Raw genomic sequence first — 21,052 nt, 5'->3', positions numbered from 1 at the left:
ATTTTGATTATGAAGGTCGAACTAAAGACCCATTTTCCAGGCATGTTACTCCGCACATAGAGTATCGCACATAGTGAGTACTAGGCTAAATGAAAGCTATAGCTGGGCCCTATTGTTTCATGGGGGGGGACACCCGGCGACACATGCAGCCGTGTAAGAGATGCTCAAACCAATGTTAGAAGTAAAAGGTGAAGCGCTATGCCCTTTGATGCTATATAAAACTGGCCTCCGATCGCTTCTTGGGCCGCTTCGTTCCGTCGCACAACCTTCTGTCATCCCGTTTCTAAGTAGAGTTGGTGAAAACGGGTCGTCTCGAACGGCGAGAAACAGTGCATAGCATAGCTTTCTTCCGAGAATCGGGACAACCACTGATGCCGCCGGCCCTGTTCTTGTTTCCTCACCAGTGCGCCATTGCTCATTACACGCTTCTCCTTCGGCAGTGGAGGAGAAGAGAGGTGGCACCATGGCGCCAGAGTGAGGGCGATGTCCTAACTCCTGCTCTCACGAGCACGGTGCTCACGAGACCGCGCCGCTACACGTATTGCTTGCCTGTGGCGCCGGTATCGACAGCTTCCCGGGACTGCGGACAATCTTTAAGTGCACCCTCCTCCTCCTCCTCCTCGTCGTCTTTTATTTTCTTTCCCCTTCCCTCGGAGGTCGTAAATTGGCGGGCCGCGGCGTCGGCGGAGGGCTCCGGCCTGCTGCCGAGAAGGCGAAGGGCTCGGTCGTACGCGGCTGGACGAAGAGGGCTCCCCGTTACCTTCTCTCTCTTAACTCCCTGGCGGTCTTCTAGGTTGTTGTTGTTTTCCTTTTTTTTTTTTTTTTTTCAAGTTTTGTGAGCAATGGGGGTGAGCTACAAGTTTCCTTAACCAAAAGCGTTGTTTTTTTTTTTTTCTTTCCCGGCTTTCCTCTAAAATAATAATTATTACAATAAAAATGTTTCCCATCTAATCCGTCCTCCATATAGATTAAGCCATGCAAAAATGAATGCGTGTTGTTCGAAGTTGCGATTCCATGCGCAAGCTTGGAAGAGCGCGGAGAAGGCTGCCATTAAAGGAACCTTTGCGCACCCACTTGGTAACAGCGATGACCAGCGATGACAGAGCACCACATAGAACCCGACTACTGTTCCCAAGGACGCGGGATCGAATCTCGGAGGCAGCTTTTCGATGGAGGCGAAAAGGAAGGCGCCCGTGTGCTGTGCGATGTCAGTGCACGTTAAAGAACCCCAGGTGGTCGAAATTTCCGGAGTCCTCCACTACGGCGTCTCTCATAGCCTGGGTTGCTTTGGGACGTTAAACCCCACAAACCAACCAACCAACCACATAGAACCAGCGTCTCTTAGCGGCGCTTTGGAGCAATCCTTTGACTTTTTATTTCTGCTATTATCCTACTGTGTTACGAGTTTCAGGTGAAGTAACTGGGGCGGATTGAAGCAATGAGGACACAGGAATATTAGGCAGTTTATGCATGCAGTAAGACTCAATCACAAAATTGGAAAACAAACGCTGCCGCTGCAAACACCTGCCAAGACGGATGAAAACACGTGCAAGGGAGAACGAGGGCTAGAATGCAGTAGAGAGCGCTTCGTAAACAGGTCCCAAAACGATAAATGCGACGTTCTCAACGAATCTCTTTTTATTAAATTTATTCTCATGCGGTGACATTTTTTATTCCTACCTGAGTAAGAGTTGAATGGGACTGCATTATCGGAAAAGCTCGCATCACGCGTTCACTATAGGTCCTTTCAATGCGTAAGCACTAATAGGCTCATGATGCCAAAAGCTCCCGCAGAAAGTATATGTAGTACAGAAACTGCGTACAGAAAGTGTCTGTTCGCACCCCCAAAACTATTATATGTGATCTAAGGTTCTGCCACCGCATTGGCTGCACTCTGGCTGAGTCTGTGTGCCTGCGTGTCGTAGGGGTAATGAGCAATGCAAACGGTTCTGGCAGGCTGATTCTGATATCACCCTCCCATATGAAAGGAGCGACCTGAGTTAGCAGCTCCTATCTGTGGCATAGGGGTAACGCTAATTCAAATGCCATGGCAGGCTGATTTTTTTTATGAAGAGACCGTAGCTACGCCTCTTCACGGCGTGGCTGCGGCCACCCAAGGTCTCGCTTTGGCTGTCGTAGCATTGCTTTCGGAATAAAAGGGGAAAAAAAGGAAAAAGGAAAAGAAAGGAATAGGAAGGAAGGAAAAGAAAGGCCTTTGTGTGAGCTGCACGAGTTTTAATATGACGAAGATGGGTGATTGCGAAGCTGCCTGTTTTGCATTGCATCACGGGTGTTTTGATTGTTTGTTCTGTGCTATTTCGTGGTATGCCAAATCAAGGCAATAAAGGGTAAGGTCATCCTTCGTGGCCTATATGAGTAGAGTGCCCGTCTCGCAATTCGAAGGTACCTCATGCGTTCCATTCCAATCATACCGAATTCAATGCCGATTTGGGTTAGCGTAATTACTGTCGTTAGTTTATACAAGAACCTCCCTGGGGAATTTGGCGCCAATTCGAACATTTTCTTACCTGTTCCTGCAGCTCCATACGGCCCAGTTTAGCTTTTTCTCGCGGCGTGGATGGACGGACGGAAGAATGACCAGAATGAACCGTTTGTGTTTTGTTGGGTTTTAACGTCCCAAAGCGATTTAGGCTATGAGAGACGCCGTAGCGGAGGACTCTGAAAATTTCGACTACCTGGGGTTCTTTAACGTGCACTGACATCGCACAGCACACGGACGCCACTCCGTTCCGCCTCCATCAAAAAGCAGCCGTCGAGGTCGGGATTCGGTCCCGCATCCTTGGGAACAGTAGTCGAGCGCCGTAACCATTGCGCCACTCCGGTAGGGTCAGAATGAACAAGCGTGATGCATATACGCTTATACGATAAGGCCGCTCGTGCCACAAGTGAGCCGCTAACAACTTCACCTGGAAAACACACACACGAACGAATTACTTTGTCAAGCGAAATCGTGGCTATGTGCGCGGCCACAAACTAAGCACACACTCATTAACTTCGAGAGCTAACGCCATACGATCATACCGCCATTACTGCCACTTTCACTTCTGGCGGACCAAAAAGCAGGACAGTTAGTGTACATCATATACAGTATATTCTAATTATCACCGCTATTTTCTGTTGTCGAGCTGTTTTCTGTGTGTGGTTTACTATCAGTCACGCGCATTAGACTATGTTCGGTGTACTACGACGTCATCACTTCCAGTCTGCCTTATCTCCCACTTACTGACCTCCCTCTCATCTAGTATAGCAGCACAGAGGCTCTCCCTCGCTCTGAGATTAAACCTTTCTACTCATCCTGTGCTGCATCCGCCACTCTTGTTCCGTCCAGAGCCGAATTGGGCAGGATGGAGGAGGACAGAGGAGGAGGAGGACGAGAGAGACAATCGAATGATGGCTGCTGCCTGCGCACAAGAGGAGACAAATGGGGACGGGGTGAGCGGTGCGGAACCGGGTCGATATAGGGCGTCTGCAGCGTTGCCGCATCGCGGACCACCGGCCGTCCAATGGGGAGCTGCGACTCCGCCTCAGCGCCCGGGTTCTTGCTGTCTGCTGGCGGGCACAGCCCCCGGCCGCCGTCGAAGGCGCAGCGAGGTCGTTGCGCACATATCGCGCCTTCGAACGACGCCGGAGGAGAGGAGAAACAATGAAGTGCACCCGCGGGCAACGGGAGTTACTCAGGAGTGACGGAGAGATGGTCCTGCAACGATGCTTGTGAGGGAGGAGGCAGGGAGGAAACGACCGTCGGACGAGAATGCTCTTTCGAAAATGGCTCCTGGGTATGTGAAGAGGCACAACGGAATAATCATGGAACCAAGGGGGTCACGGTGACATGCATGAAGACGATGCGTAACTGCACTCACATCACTGCCCACTACTGCTCCGCTGCGTGCGAACGCCATATTCTTTTTTTTTTTCTTTGTTCTGTTGTAAGGAATAACCGCTTCGATATAGGAGTCTTTTTCTACTGGCGGCTGTAGTTACGCTCACATGTTTATGCCCGTCACAGGTTACATGCCTACCGCAAAGTTGCCACCTTCGCAGCAGGCACATCTTTCGACCGAACTGCGCGTGATCACTGCCCTTCTCTTCAGTAATAGTGGGTAGTGGTGGTGGGGCTGAGGACCAGGTGGGATTAGTCTCTCATCGATCACGCCGACAGTCACTCACCGGTGTGACATAATCTAAAACAAACTTATCTTAATCTTCTACCACTGTGCATGTCCCTAAGACTAGTCGTGAACAAAATTTCTAAGGTATACCCTCGTTACTTCGCGCCTATCAGTTAGTGGGCCTTCAGTGAACAACACAACGTGAACGGCGCTGCCTGTGCATATTCCGCCACCCCAGGTTGCACAGTCGTCCCTAAGGCATTGGCACAAAACTCTGGACATCACTCACAACGACATAACTGCAACACAGAGGCACATCAACACGATGGATGCACACTATACGAGGGATACGATCGCCAACATCAACTTCATCTCCGTCCGGCACTAGCCCGCCATTCAGATTTACGCGGCGACGACAAAACCAATGTAAAAAAGAGTCGCGCGCTGCCGCCCTTATTCCTGTTTTAACAAAAAGCACAACCAAGCTGTACGCGCACTCCCAAAGTGAGCGTGCAAGACGAGCAGCTCACAGCAATGGCTCATTCATCAAACCCCCGCCGTCTAGGCGAAGTAAGGAAAATAAAAATAAGAGCCGAGAATATGCTACGGACACACTAGTCCGCGCCTGCACGTTGCCGCCGCTTCGCGCACCACCATCGTGGCAATGGCGAGCGCTGTAGATAGAGGCTGTTTGCGCGCCCGTGTTTGTTTCTCCCTCCGCTTACGGCAGCAGCAGCACGCGAAGGTTGGCAGCGTTCCCGTCCCGAGGCCTGCGGCGCGAATCAGCCGCGAAATGTGGTCGCCACGCTGGCGTCGTAAAGCGCGCGCGTTTCGGCTCCCGAACTCAGTAGTAACGTCCACGTGCTGCTGCCGGTGCCGCACGCGTTTGTTGCCCGCTCTCTTTTACAGCACGTGGAAGCAGGGAGGAGCGGGCTAAACAAACGTTAGGACTGACACATCGCAACTGCTCAAAGGAAAGATAAAGGATAGGCGGAAGCCGAGCGGCACAAATAAAATGGGAAAAGGAAGAAAGCGAGCACACACTTAGCATATAGCGTATAGTGCGCAAATTTGAGAAAACAGAGTCCCTAGCCACGGCGATCGTCTGCGGTGAAGGCCTCCCAGGCACTGCTCCGCTTTATGAAAAGCAGAGGACTGATCGAAAGGCTATGATTCTTTATGTTACGTGATATGACTGTGACGTGATGTGATGTGACATGTCTGTGATGTAACTGTACTGTCATCACCCATCCCTCTCTCACCCACAACTTTTATACCCACCTACCGCTATCCCCCAGTGCAGGGTAGCAAACCATTTCCTTTACCGGTTAACCTCCCTGCCTTTCCTCCTCATCTTCCTCCTCCTACTCCTTGAGAAAACAGAGAATTCTCGCAAAATATCAGTATACCCCTAATGTACCTTCAGCCGTTTCTTCCTGTTTCCACACTCTGCCTTTATACTCCATTTCGACCGGTCGCGACTAAGTGTTCTATGAATATGGGGAAGTTTTGGCGGCCAGCGATCACCTTTGTTCCTTCTTAATTTCGACCTGGTGGTGGTGGGTAATCTGTCCGGAATAGACTGGACCAAGCCATTACAACACTATACCGCTTTCAAAGATGTGTAGTTGTTAAATTTTGCGTCATATATACCTGATCTTCTTCCAAAAGAATACCAAAAAGAAACTACTCCGGGAACACGATCAATCTGCGTTTCTTAAATTTTGGCTCTGTGCATATCTCACCACCTGACATCCGCCCATGACTCCTGATAAATCTCATCTCTACTTATAGCCTCCCTACAGTTCGTGGCATATATATGTTAAAATTCACACGCTTCTTATCACTTCTCGAAGCCTCCCTACAACTATACGTCGGCGCTCTGTAGTCTCGGCAGCTTCTATTGTTTATCCCCATTAACTGGTCGCAGCCGTTCAACATGAGCTGCGTAAATGAGCAAGTTCGACTTTTCTCAGCTCTCCTCCATGAGGGTAGGCGCTGGTTTGTCCCCTCTTAAGCGGTCTAAAAATCTCACATTCTTCACCGCCGTTCCCCTTGAGCTGCCAGCTGTCATCAGTGATTGCTCACTGTGAAGCAAATCACACTGTCGAATTTACTATCCCACATGTTTTATTGCAAAAGCAATACTGCTCGCAGTTTGAGCCGTCAGCGTGGCCCGGCGGTGACTACCATTGACCTTTGATCTTTAGACGACCCCCGTAGATGACCCCAAGCTGGCAGGGGCTGCTAACTTGGGTCTCTCGTTTCACATGGGACGGTTATGTCAGAATCAGCCTGCCAGGACCCTGGCATTCACGTTATTCCTCTAGGCCACTAAGGCATATTCACGCGGCTTGGTTAAAGCAGGGCTTTATGTGTGGGCTGGAGAAGAAGAAGAAGAAGAATTAGAAGAATGCTCGGTCACCCGCAGTGATTGCTTTCGTTCAATACTCGGTTCAGCAGCGTTGAACTCTTCTAATTTTTTTTTTTCAACGATTTTTCAATTATTATTGTTAATGTTATGTCCTTTCAGCCTTCAAAAAAAAAAAAGACTCGTGATGCCTAACGCTTCTGGCGGAATGTATTCGCTCGGGGAGAACCAATAACGTCATTGAAGATATTTCGCTGGTTTACGGGGAGGGAAGTTTCACTCACTGATAGATGATGCCCGGTTTGCGAAAAAGATTTTTCTTTTTTTTCTGTTTTCCGATCTTATGTCCTTCACTTCCCCTCCTCAACTTTCTTCTCTTTCTGCCCAGTGTTGCCTGTAAGTAATTACCGTGGCTGACGTTAACAAGGCTTTCCGTCTACTGATGTCATCTTTTTCTTGTGTTCCTGATCACATTCCTCCTTCTTTATTGAAAGCGGTAGCATTCTGGCTACGGTTCTCCATAATATAATAACTCCATTGCGCCTAGCTGTTAATCGTCTTCGAGTCTTCTGAAGATCGCAGATCACAGCGTCTGTGTTCGTCTTACCTTTCTGCGTCCTATGTGTGGTTTTTGCGCTGTTTTACCTTGTGATGATCAACCAACTAGCCTGCAATGTGTTATTCAAGCGCATATATAAGAATTTTCTTTTTCAAATATGGTTCAGGAACAAGTGCAGATTTCAGGCTTATTCCCCTCTTCTTCGCTGCAAGCCAACACTTCCATTCCGTGCTTAACACAATCCTGTCGTTTACAGGGAAGAGCGCACTGCTCCCTTAGCAATCGGGCCGTTCTATCGGGCAGAGGAAGCAACTCGACATGGTGTACGCCGCCTCAGCAATTCGTTCGGTGTTGTGTAACACCCATTGCTAACCAGCTTAAGCTATGACTGATTGTGACACTTAACATAGTGTTAGTTGTACCATTCCTGGGCTGCTACATTGAACGTCGTGCTTGCATGACGTTATAGTTAATGGGCAAAAGTCCTTCAATTACTTCGCCACTAAGGCATCCCTCAAAGTTATGTTCTTCGCATATGTAACAACTCACTACTCCGTTTTACTTCATTCTGATGACATCAAGCTTTTTAAAATAATGACTTCTACGGAGAGCCCCCCCCCCCCCCCCCCCCCCCCCCCCCCCCCCAATTACTTGGTTCGGAAAAATACTTTGATTTTCCCATACATGGATTTTATCGCACATTTGCCTTTCGTTGTTGAAACTATAAGCCTTTGACATCATGTCTCTAAAACAAATTGCACCGTCCTTCATTGGTGTCGTCGGTTGTGCATCAAAGGGCGAGTCGTGTAACGAATATAACGACCATATGCTGTCATCTATCTGCTCTGCTCAATTATGTAACTGCTGTTTGGAACGAGACATGGTGATCGAACGCCGAGATGATCGATAACGTGCAAAAGGAAATTTTGGTCGGTCTATACAAGCATTGTTTTTCCGGCCCCTTCAATTCGCCTCCATGTTCTTCATTTATCCTAATCTTCGTAGCCCAGTTTCCTCTAGTTTACTTCAGGGGGCGAAGACCCGAGGAACCAACCCTGAACATCCGCGGCAGTTCGGATATTTTCTCATTTCCGGCCATTTTGCTCGACTCAGTGGCAGTTTCGGATAGGGTGTGGATACTATTGTTATTTATTTCATTTGTAGGGCTTTCACGTCTTTTGGGAATTATTTTATACCTTCTGCGCTGTGAGGGGTTCGCCATCTGTATCGTCCATTGGCGCCCCAAACTACAGATACTAAAATGATTTTTTACTATATAGCCAGAAAACTGTGCTAGAATTAATTTTCGTTTTTTTTTTTTTTTATTCAGAAGTGTTTTGCTATTTGAGTGGCAGACATTTTGTATACTCTAAAGTTTCCTTAAACGTTTTCTTTTTTTTTTCTGCATTTAGGAATATCTTCGCAAGTTTTGTTAAAATTTAATCAACCTTTATTTTCCAAAAAAAATTTGATGCATTAAAAGCCTTACCTAGGTTTATATATTATTGAAGCGTGTTTTTCGATTATTTTACTTTGATGCATCGAGACGAATTTTAAACCTTCTAATTACTGAATAAACAAAATTTAACTCGAACCTTCAATGGAATACCATATTTTCCCATGATATAGGGAAAAAGTTAAGGTTATGCCGTTTCCTTTAATCAAGTTTTAGGCCTCTGTTGTTCTTTACACTTGTTGCTAGCCGATCATGCATGTGGGTCGGTTTTCGTCTATGCTTGAGTATATACTGTGTCTCATTTTCTTCGCCGCTTTTCTGCTTTGAGCCCTTTTCATTTTTGTACTCTATTATTATCATTTTCCCTAATACTGAGACCTGTGATTTAATGCTTCAATACACAATAGTATACAACTTTTTTTAAGAGCTGTTCCATAACTATGGACCATTGTCCGCGATGTTCTGTATTACTCCGCTGACCAGTCACAACAGTAAACAAACTCAGATTTTTGATGTTGCCTATATCAAGCCATATGCATCGAAATTCTTGAGGATATAATTTCATTTGATGATTAGATTCTTATTTCGGGAATAAGAAATGTTTTAACAGCGGACTATTTTTTCGTCGCGGAAGAATTGTGTGGTGATCACGGTTGGTTTGAACTGTATCCGACTATGGTTGCCCGATGCAACTTTCTCCTCGTATTTCTCCTGTTCCGTTTTCGCATTGTTGTGTATCGGCGTGTATCGTAAATGCCTGTATTTCTCCCATTATTTGCTTCAATTTGAGCGTCCCAGATTCGCCCGCACAAAGGGTCTCGTTGCTCCCGGGAACAATAAAGAAAAGTACAAACTGATCGATTGATTAATGGATCATCCTATCCTTCATATTTGTAATAGAAGCACTATGATCAAAACGTTAAAAAAAAAAAAGAAAAACTGTGCAACTTCCCGTTTCGATCTTAACTTCAATCGTTCCCTTTCCCTAGGACTTACTCTATTTCAAGGAATGTAACAAATGACGGACTGAAATCCTCTCTCTCCCGCTTCCAATTGCTGTGAGGGAGGCGACCTCGACCCTCAAACTTTCCAGCTGCCCGAACCGCTGATGACCCATGCTGGGCGTCGGCTCGGGTCGCAAGGCGTCATCACGTGACCCACTATCGCATAAATAGCCCCGTGTTCGCGGTTCCGAGGGGCCTCCATGTTCCCAGAGTTCAAGACGCACTCCGTAGCCCCTGTTTTCCCACGAGGCCGCGCGCAAAGGCCACGCCACGCGATAAGTTCCCAGCGTGAGAGCTCTCGGATGCGTATAGCTAACGTTGTGTATATGCGGGCGCACCACGGTCGGCGTGGGCATGCGCAGTGCAGGGAGAGCGGCGGCTAACGAAAGTGAACGCTTTGCGTGGCCGCTATCACGACGAACGGGTCTCGAGTGACCAGCTCGACACGGCTCCCATGTCACTGATTGGCACAAGAGCCCAGTGTCCCCTTGCCGCGGCTACAAAGCACATAGTTGACTGGTCAGACGTCGGAGCGCGGAACGCCCGTATGTATATACTCCCTTGAAGCAAGAACTTTACGCGAAGAGCAAAATCTTTACAGCTTGCCCGGGTGGTCGTTGCACTCGTTAACTGCACTCCAGAGATAGTTGACTGAACTGTATAAACCTGCGACATCCTGGGACTTGTTTGCTTGTTTTCAAACAGATGGATATGAAGCAGCGTAACCTGAAGAGAAGGCGTAGAGAAAGATTTTTTTTTTTTTTTTTTTTTTTTGCTGGTCTGAAAGCACAATAGAAACGGTACGTGCCACTTTATAGTTTAGGCTTACAGAACCGTGCGCTGACCAAGAAACTCCAGCGACCGTATCGGTAAGCACTTGCAATGTAGGCCCCAACCTTCGTTATACGCGTACAAGAGAGGAGGAGGGGGGGGGGGGGGGGGGGGGGGGTTATAATTTTGACAGGTTTCTGCACGTACACACCTAAAGTTTTCTGATTATTAACAGCTTTCTCTCTCTCTCCGACAGAGTGGCTGGAACTGTTCAAGACACCCGACGAGCCCCGCAGTGATTTCTGGAAATTTCAGAACTGTGGTCGAAGTCGTGCATTCTCCTTCATCGCGCGTGAATCCCGAAACTGGCAATGAAATGATACTCGATGCAGTCCACCTTTTATCGCACTGAATGCAGAAACGAACCCTCCTGGGTGTCAATAACCTGCTACAACTACTGCATAGAGTATTAATGAACAAGCTGGTATGCTGTCATGACAGATCTGGGGTCTCCTGACCGCTAACTCTTCCGCTATCAAAACGTCATTCTCTAGAGAAGCACGACACCTACTTGGCTTTCCTTTCCTTTACTGGTTTCGGCAGCAGCGGAGAGCAAGCACTCAAGAATCGTATTCATTTGCCTTTACGAATAAAGAATATACCTTTTTCGGGATACTGCAGAGCTTGAATGCACACATACACACACACAAAAAAAACAACAGCTAGCAAAAAACAAAGGTCTGCGAAAAGGGAACGTTGTTTGTAAGGGCATTTAATATTTATTGACCATGTATCCCTTTAACTCAGACAAGATTCGTAATGTACAAAACTGTACAAAACGCTTAAATATGGACGCGGTTTGTTCATTCACTGGTGTTTGTGGTAAGGCATGCATCTACTTCCAAGAAACAAAACTCATATCGCGATTGCTCTTGTTGTCTTTATTCTGGAACAAATTGCTTCAATCAATAGAAACACAAAAGGAACAAAACATTGCACTTAAGTACTTCGCCGGAAAAAATTCAAAGCTAAATTACAACAGATATTGTAAAACAAAATAAGCAGCCTTTGGTATAAAGAGAGAAATGAGGCTTCCAAACGAAGCATTGCAATTGCCTTACGGCGGAACATAAATGCAGGTCAGAGTATTTACACGAGCAAACCTTTATCACCGTACTTCACGTGCACTTGTAAATATGTGTAGGAGGTATACCGGCACCTCAAAATGTTTATATATGCAAGCGAAAATTCATTTTCATTGCTTTGGTATATAACGCGTCTTGGGCGGCAGAGGCTTTCGCTGACGGAAACGTGAGTATTGTTATCAGGCACTGGCTCATGCCCGCACGAATAGACCACACAGTCTTGAACAGTGCATTATGCGTCAATACATCGGTGAACTGAGCTGCCACCGCGCTCCAAGCAAAAGACATCCCATTAATTTTTTTCTTTTTTTTTTAATTTTGCTATGTTGCAGCCATAGCTGTATACATTTCACCGCATACATGAAACAGTGGGCTCACGGGGCTTATTCGTATTTCGTAAACCGCTTAATTTTTCGATAAAAAGAAATCGATAAACCCATCTAAGGACTGTCAGCCGAATCTATGGATGCCTTATTCATTCTCATTGCTTTTCGATTTACCGTAAATTGCTAAGACGGTGTAACACTTCCCCCATCGCGTTGTTTTAAACCTTGAAGTGCCCAGCAGGTATAAACACTTCGCTTTTTTACGTATAGCTATATATATATATTGCTTTGGTATCGATTCGCGGTTAGGAAACAAAGCCTGCAACTAGATCTTTGGTTTGACCTATAAAGCTGGCTCATATACTATAAATGTACAATGCGCAATCCTGGACAGCGTTGCAGCTTCAGCGCACACTCGAACTGTTTAACAGACAGCGCCAAAAAAAGGTGCTTGCTGCGGATGTGTCCAAGTTTCACAGGCACGTATACAGCACACCATCTGGTCGGTATAGAACCTCCGGGCTCGTGTGTCAATTGTTTTTCTTAGCGTGCAGCGCGTCAGTTGGAGACAGTCGCCTTCGTGCTTCGGTGGGTGGCCCACGGGGGAAATAACACCTCTTTTCGCGTGCAGTTATTCGCCGTCTAGAGCGACTTCGCGCAAATGCGTGTTTCTCTTCCGCTTCGTGACAGCTGCGCTGCCCAGTCCCGCGCAGGGGGACTCGCACCCCGTGTCCTCGTTTCGGCCTTCGCTCCTACGGTTGCGCCGACTTTCTCCCGACGTGGTCACAAATGTTTCGGCATTTCACGTCTGGCAGGCGTATAGTCTCTGTACTTAACTTCGCACACCAGGGCAAAGAAAGCGTGACCACAGCATCCAGGGATTCTTACTCATACAAAAAAAAAAAAGGCTAAAATAAACGGAGCTTTGGTATCATGACTTTGGTACGAGCTATCACGATGTAGTACAGCAGCGCGAAGTTCGATTGCTGTAGGGTAAAATTTAAGGTAACCGGGTCATCTTGATACCGGTTGAAACAGTCTTTTGGATACAGCCTTGCAGGCATCTAACAGTCTTGCAGACATCTAACGCTTCACACTACGGAAGGGACATGAGGAGCATCCGTCGCCGACACAAGCAACGACAAAGATGCGTCCAAGTTTTTAACACTTGTTGACGGCGAAAGAAGGGTTGGTTTCCTCTCCTATCCTCGTGGTGATCACTGTTTCCAAAGCAGAGGACACGGTTGAGCACGTGCGGCTCGGACAGCGGCGATATAGCGATGCGTGCACGTAGTCCTCTTGCGGACGTTCCCACCAACACCACGCGCCGTTCGAAGAAGGGGCGAACGAGCGTCACAGCTGGCCGTGGACTCGAAGGACTCGCCGAGGCTCGCATTTGGCCGCGCCAGTTCTCATCCTACGGCGCTGAAGAGTAGTGGCACAGTGTCCCCGCGACGATGCACCGCAAGTTCTCCGCGCACACGTTATACACGACAGCAACAGCAGCAGCGGCGAGTGTGGGGCACGGCTGAAACTCGAAGGCGGCGGATCTCAGGCGTCGTGCTTGAGCTCCAGCGCCCAGACGTGCTGTGGCCAGCCTGTCCGCCCTTTCCCCCTCTTCTCGGCTTGGATGACGCTCGCCTGCGGCAGAAAGAAGGAGGAGCGGTTAAAAGGGCAAGAATAGAAAAAATTAAATCAGATCAAATTCAAATCAAATTAAATCAAATTTTATTTTACTGTACAAGGATAGAGCGGAAGCAAAAAGCTGCTGCTGCCAGCAGCTTGACGAGGCGATTGCCCCATTATTAACAGCATTATTAGCACATTAAACAGTGTCTGATGCGAATCAACATAAAAGACACGTGCATCTTTTACAGGAATAAACTTCTGAGCACGAATAAAAGAAAACAAGAAGGAAAGCGATAAAAGAATCCCTTGAACCGCAGACACACTCATTAGGCAAAAGAAGCAAATAACGTCACAAAAACAATCATGTTCCAATGATTTCCTGGGCAGTTCGGTAACATCCATAGTCTGGTCGCCATAATTATTCAGGAGGACTGGAAGCGCGTAGGTCACTGATTGAAGGCAATAATAGGTTCTGCTGGGAGTTGGTGTGTACCATACATCCGGATGGCGTGCATGATATGTGATTACATTTTTCCTTAGTGTGGAAATATTTGCGCTCTAATAAAATACCGTCAGTCCATGGTTGTAACATTTCCAGAATTACTGATCGCCCGAGGGCTCACTTTCCGGTCGATTGCCGTCGACGGTTCTCCTCCAAACGAGGAACCTCTCCGTTCGGGTGATGAACTTCGCAACATTTCGCGAAATCATTTCTCATTACAAGCTCGGTCGTAGGACCTAACCAGCAGAGGATAAACAGCTCAGCAGAAAAGGTGAAATCACGTGGAGGAAATTGCAAACCAGGGTGTTTCCAAACCCTCAGCTGTGCAGTAAATGGCATCCCAGATGTACGCATTGCAATAGTACTGCAGATCTAGTCCACATGGTCTGGACCTGCCCTTCGTATAACGGCCCGAATAGAAACGTAGATTCCTGGTAGATCTTATTACACAACCACGAAGCAGTAATCATCGGTCTCGCCCTGACCGCTATGATTCCAGCCGACTGTTAGGGAAATGAAGGGGGGTTTAGGCTAAAGCCTTCTTCCTCGCAATTCTTGACGGGTTCGAATAAAAGTTATTTATCTTTCTCTGTGTCTCTCTCTTGTAACAGAATCTGTAACAGAGACAGACAGAGATTGTAACAAAATCTGTATGTTTTTTTTCTTTTTCTCAAAATAGGCGCGCCCAGCGTTAATTTCCAATCGCAGACATCTAGCGCAATGTAAATTAATACCATTTGCTTAATTAACTAACATCATTAATATCATAATTAATAATCATTAAATAATTAATACCATTTGCTTTCCACGTCCCCTTTCTCTTCCCCTCTTTAACCCCCTTATCCCTTTTCCCTAGTGTAGGGTAGCCAACCGGAGGCCTTTCTGGTTAACATCCCTGCCTTCCATCCTCATCTCTGTCTAATATCATTTGGTTCATTCAATTCAGTTATTTTCAGAGTGGTGGGCAAGTATACATATCTGCGAAATTTCTCACTGCGTCGTGATCGACATCGAATGGCACGAAAACCGAGAACTAAAGATCATGACGCCTCTGTAGCCTTCTGTCAACAAACTGTGACGTGCACCATGCAATTCGAGGAGCTGCGGGTGTTCCTCACTACAGCGCAGTGGAGAAGCGACGTTTCGCATCAGGGATTTTAATGCCCGTGTGACATCAGCGATGTCATCTCTCCAGAATCTCGCGCGCTGGCAGCAAAGAAGCCGAAACCAACGATAAAAAAAAAAAAAAAATGCTTGCAATTGATTACACAAACTGCGCTGTATGCCTTCTCCGGTCAATTTTTGTTACCAGCATGCAGTCTTCGTTTCAAGGCAAAAACGCCGGCATGTATACAAGCTTTATAACTCTATCCCTTTGCTTTTCTCGGACATCCTTCCCAGTTCAGGTTGAAAAACGAATATTTTTCAGCATAAATACCGCATCCAGCCCTCACGAAAGCAAACTGCTAAATTGTCCAACGGAAAACATAAATATTAGTTCACTTGCTACAGCCACTTTGCAAGGTTTCACATAAACTCTCAAAAATAGTTCAAACTAAGGAATTCATGAAACCGAAACCCAAGAGGTCGTGGAACTATTCTATACTCCGAAGTTGCATGTAACGCAAGAATAACTTGAACAAATGGACGTTACACTTCTCGCAAAATCTGCCAGCAAGAGAGTGAATTTTCGAGGCTCTTATGACAGCGGAAACGATGAATATGGATAGCCACACTTGTCGAGAACAAAGAGATTAAGTGAAGTTTATATGCAAAGCTTTAAAATATATGTACAGGAATGTTAGGCTAAATAAAACATGGATCTGCCTAGCTCGGCCTAGCCGAAGATGTGCACCTCAACTAGATCGAATGGGCTCTCGAGCACTTTCTATACTTCGTAACCCGACCCACATTCAATATGATTGCTTACTTGCTGCCTATAACGTCCCTTCAACTTTAACAACGGTTATCCGCCTCATACATGCAATCAAAAAGAGAATCAAAATATATAGACGACATAGCGATCCGAGCGACCGCGATTGGTCCGCCAAATCCCAGGCCCTGCCTCAAAACCCTCAAAGTGTACGCGAAACTCTCTCTCTTAGAGAGGGGGCGGGGGAAACAGACAAATAACGCGGCATTCCCTTTAGTCATGTGTCGCCTGCGCGCCGATATTCCTGGTCATCTCGACGGCATACGATTGTCATTGCCAATTTGGCGGTGCCGTTTCTACGCATCTTTCTCGCATTCTTTGGTGCCGTATCTACTGCAATATAAGTCGCCGCCGCCTGGTCCTTCGGTTCTCCCAAAATCTGCCTTGTCGATGACCTTCGATTCCACGAACGCGTTGTTGTTGCCGAAACGACACCGATGAACTCCGTCCAAGCAGGTGCATGCCATGTCCTTTGCCACAGGCCGGTCCAGAAGCAATGCACCGCCTTGAAATCGTCAAGCCGGAAGCGAAGTTCGCACTCAAGCTCATCCTCCACCAAAGCCCGGGGCCCGATTGTTTGCAAGCCCGCACACGATGCCGCGTGCGTATACACCGATCTTTGCAAAAGAGAATAGAGGAAGGTATATGCCGCCAGGCTCTCTGTTTCGTAAATGCACGATTTTTTTTTTTTATTTTTTTTTTTTTTTTTGCTACGTACCGCTATGATTGGTATCAAAAGTGTCCTATTTTCAAAGTTTAACCATGGTAAAACTGTCCGAATTGAATAAGTCGGTGCTGGCCATCTGAGAACAAGCTGTGAGTTCGAAATGCGCACGGTTTTGCAGAAGGCGCTTTACTACGTGGACATGACGTGCGTCGGGTACCGAGTTCGCTTCATTCGACCTATACTCATTCCACACATGTCACAGGTAAGTGAATCAGTGCCCAATTCGTAATGTATATTTAGCCCTGTGTATACCTATGTGTGAGACAGAGCAGCTGATGTCACAGTCCCGCGTCCTTCGCCAAGCACCAGTCTGCCAGATTGCCAGGACAGCTTGCCAAAGAGAACTTTCTGCACGCAGAGAGCACGGTATATACAGATAAGAGGCGAAGCGGGAACACAAACATTCCTCCGTGCTTTTCTGCTTTCGATTTATTTTGTTGTCTGAAGTCTGCGACGCTTTTCGACGCAAACAATGCCTTGTATGGTTCCTAACAGCTCACAATTACCAGATGGCATCACTTCTTTAAAACGGCCTCGATTCATTTTTTTTTTTTCTGAAAAAGAAAACCATCCTTAGTCTTAGGAACAAAGCCTAATTATCAAAAATCAGGCACGATGTAAGGTAGAATAAATCCTGAGATTCTTATATACTGACTCGCAGGCGGACAAAGGTATAAAAAAAAAACGCCTATTATCCGCGTGCATATTTCGGAGTTCGCGACAAATATATTTAATTTGCATACGATGGGAAAGAAACGTGAAAATTTAACGTGCCAAAATATTAGTGACGCGCGGCCGACGCTAAAGCAAAAACAATAAGAGTCATCTTAATTACTAATCACAGTTATAATTAGTTTGGTTCACGGGGTTTAACGTCGCAAAGTGACTCAGGCTACGAGAGAAGCCGTAGTGGAGGACTCGAAAATTTCGACCACCTGTAGATCTTTAACGTGAACCGACATTGCACCGCACACGGGCGCCCCTTGCTTTTCACCTCTATCGAAAAGCGGCCGCAGAGACCGGGATTCGATCCCGTATATACTTGGGCACAGTATAGTCGAACGTCCTAACCATTGCACCAGCACAGCGCGTCTTGCAAAGCTATAATTATTACCCGCAAAAAAAAAAAAAAAAAAAAAAAAAAAAAAAAAAACTTTTCGGAGCCTTGTGTATCAGAGCACACACACAAGCGTCTTCCATTTGTGCGTGCTCAAGCCACAAAATACGCGCGTTAAGCTTAACAACTAAATTTTATGATTTTGTCGACCATCCCTTAATTGTACCTTAACAAGACAAATGTACAGACTTGTCGAGAGGCTTCTTGAAGTGCTCTTGTAGCTGTTGTACTGGCCACGTGGCAGCGCTTTTCCTCAAAGCTATGCCGTAAGATTGTGATTGTGCTAAACTTGTCAGGTTCATTGCCAACTTTTTAGGCACAGAACAAAAAAGAATTGAAGATCGCAGCTGCCCTTGTAGCTTTTTACACAATCGTGTATACGAGTACATGATGAGGCATTTCTACACTAAGGTTCCTGGTTTTACCAAGCGGTCACAGCCGGCGCTATTTTTGTTGCGGTGGCACAAAAAAAAAAAAAGAAAGAAATTTCGTTGTCAGGACACGTAGCCCTTCAAGACTCCGAAACTGTGAGCAGAACGCGAAAAACAACAAACCAATTCAGCCTACAACACCGAACAGTGCAAACGAGACTAGGCCAGACCTGGACCGAGCGCAATCGAGTGAAACAGAACAGAAAGAGAAATTCCAAGACGAAGGAGGCCAGTACTTCGCTTACACGCGCAAACCTAGCTGGTCATCACAAGACAAAACTCCGTCGTCGTTAGGCTGCGGCGGATATGCTTCACACAATGCTGTTCAGAGGCACTGCTTTCCTTTGACACCCACTCCGCGTCCAGGAAGGCTGATTCGATCCATCATGCACACATGCACAGAATCCGAGAATAAACCCAAATTAGCGGCGAAGGCTTCGCGCTCTGCCGTGCACATGACACTTCATGTTCGCTGTGTCGGTGGTCCATCCTCTAACCGCCGCAGTCGACCACTTGAGCTTCCCGCTCTCACCGGTATATAGTGCCGCCTCAAATAGAAGCCGCGGTCATCTGGTTTGTGTCCAACGACCCACTTAACCCGCGATAGGGTCTGGCAGCCACGCACGCACGGACTGTGCTTCTTTTTGCTCCAGGCGCACTGTGCTTGCACCGGGGCGGGGGCTGACGCGTACCGGCGTTCCATTGAGGCCACCAGCCGGGCAGTCGCGGAGGGCCATGTGGCGTCGCCAATGATGAGCCGATTGTCCGTGCCAAGCTCGGCGCTTCTCCATTAAAGGCAGGTCGTGCCATATCGTTCGTTCTGTCCTCTTTTACCTTCCCGCCATCATTTCTTCCTGCAGGGATGGACTGGGGACAATGCGGTAAACAGCCATAGTTTTCCTATCGTTGACCTCGCTGCAGTCGTGTGCTCGAATTCTTTACCCGTGGGCTCATTCTCCAATGAATAGTTGCGTAGTTAATGACGAAGACTAGTCATTCCATGCCATCGCTGTTTCAGTCTGTGCGCTCGTCTGTCGCTTTTTGAGTGGAAAAAGTGGAGCGGCTGCAAAGATACCCAGCTTTTGATGTTTTAAAAGGTGCACATTTTCACAAAGACTATAGTGGTATTTGGTTGATACACAAAAAGCGATGAAAGAATGTTACTATTCTGCAGCACGACACAACGTTGCCCTCGTTTGGTCAGATGCAGTGCCTTCTCATTACTGCGGTTTGCGAAAAACGCGCAGGCTTTGTCAACTAATCCTTTGTCTCGTTGTTGAGACTGGGATGGTGGATAAGAGAAGACGGGCATGTAGGACACAATAAATTCAGACCGCGTCATGAGCACGAACACGAGCTCCTCATTATTTGGCGCTCCTTCACCTCTCATATTACACACGTGTATTCCTTTTTCCAGTAGACAAGTTCGTTTTGCAGACAAAATATCCAAACAGCAGGTCATCCGTATAATAAATACCTCTGTTTAAGAAAAAGAAAATTAAAGTTGACTTGTTGCTGATAGCGACTCAAGGCGTCTGAGGCTGTAAAGAGACATGTAATATAGTATTCTTTATTTGCCATGTCTTCCTTGTTTTGACACCACTAAAGTGTGTTCTCAATAGCTTCTCCCACGAACCCGCACACATTACTCTCACTATTCCTAGATGCCAAGAGCTAGGGAAGGTAGATCGCACGTGCATGCTGTGACGCAAGACGCCACTGACTTCGTTCAAACACGGAATACGCTGCAGATGCGTAAGCCAAAAACAGTGAAAGATGAATTCTAGCTGATGCCTTACTGGCAGCAGGACGGAGTTGACTTTTCGTTTTTCTTCTGCACCTTACGGCTCATAAGCTTCCATCGCTCGCACGCGATAGGGCAGTTTGTTTATTTATTTAATCTTTCCCTAAAGAAGTGCTCTTGTGGAGTAAACGATAGCGTATCTGAGATGGCGCATTAACCGCGAGCACGAAGCAGCGACCGCGCCGAGGCGCGCCTCCCAACGTTTGCGACAGAGGCGCCTCGCGCGGGCCCTCGGTCGATCCGTGCGGCGATAAAAATGAAGCCTGCGCCACTTGCACTGGCGTTCCTTTTTTATTGTTTTTCGTCCCTTGGTCGCAGGGGCGTGCGTCTGCGCTCACGCGTGCGTACGTTAGATAGAAGATCCCGCCACCATCGCCACAGCGAAGCCTGCCCACGGCCCCAGCTTCTGTCGGCCCCTTACCGAGAACTTATTAGATTATCCCGTAATGGGGAAATACCAGGCGGCCTCCCGGCCATTGTTGTTGCCGCCGCCAAAAGCACGGAGAGGAGCGGAAGGGGAACCAGGGCAGGGGAGAGTAGACTCGTCGACCAGGGCTGTCCTTCCCTTTCCATACCACCAGTGCACCCGCCATATATTGCACCGTTACTGAAAAGCGTTTGTGCGCAGCCATGCCATCGTCGTACGGGAACGAGTGAAATGAGTGGATAGGTGTTCTCGGTATAATACGCCGCCGGCTGCAGCGGTCCCTGAGGGCACGTGCGGCGAAACGTTTGCAAGAAAATCAAACGGGGAGTGTGTAGCGCGACCACAAAGTTTGTGCATATAGAGTCATCGAACGCTAATACGCTATCGTGTGGAGGATCTCTTCAACTCAATTTGCGAACTGTGGCTGCAGATGTCACTTGCACGACAGGGCCGCGGGTGAATGGCGCGTGCGCGGCGTGGCAGTGTAGTGGTGTTTTTGACGCCACTAACAATTAGGGGTGCCGCGGGCGGCACACCGCCGGTTATCCGGCGGAATCGAGATTTCTCGGATGACATGGCACTCACATCGACATGTGATTTTTATCGCAGATTATCACAAATGCAAGTTGGCTTCATAATCAAATTTCAGTCCTATAAGCGATCTCGCGGATACGATGGAGCAGTACGTTGTTGTTAAGCGATGTGCAAATCGCTGCTAGT

At 47.3% G+C, this 21,052-nt stretch overlaps 1 protein-coding gene across 3 annotated transcripts in view; it reads right to left on the bottom strand.

Moving 5' to 3' along the window:
• Nucleotides 1–11,218: 11,218 nt before the first annotated feature.
• LOC146191768 (heart- and neural crest derivatives-expressed protein 2-like) overlaps nt 11,219–21,052 on the bottom strand; it is a 32,956-nt gene continuing 23,122 nt past the window's right edge. For 2 of the 3 annotated variants that reach the window (XR_014706701.1, XM_084602278.1), the window contains exon 2: nt 11,219–13,403. Coding sequence is in view for 2 of the 3 variants with exons in the window: in XM_084602278.1 (XP_084458404.1) it covers nt 13,314–13,403 (90 nt within the window). In the remaining variant the exon portion in view is untranslated. The remainder of the gene's footprint in view (nt 13,404–21,052) is intronic. The other variant, XM_084602279.1, reaches the window with a different exon arrangement.

Source organism: Amblyomma maculatum, chromosome 4 (assembly GCF_055883805.1).
Source record: "Amblyomma maculatum isolate TAMU_Amacu chromosome 4, ASM5588380v1, whole genome shotgun sequence".
NCBI lineage: Eukaryota > Metazoa > Arthropoda > Arachnida > Ixodida > Ixodidae > Amblyomma > Amblyomma maculatum.
Note: the sequence above shows the minus strand (reverse complement) of the source record. Positions and strands in the feature narration are given on the sequence as shown.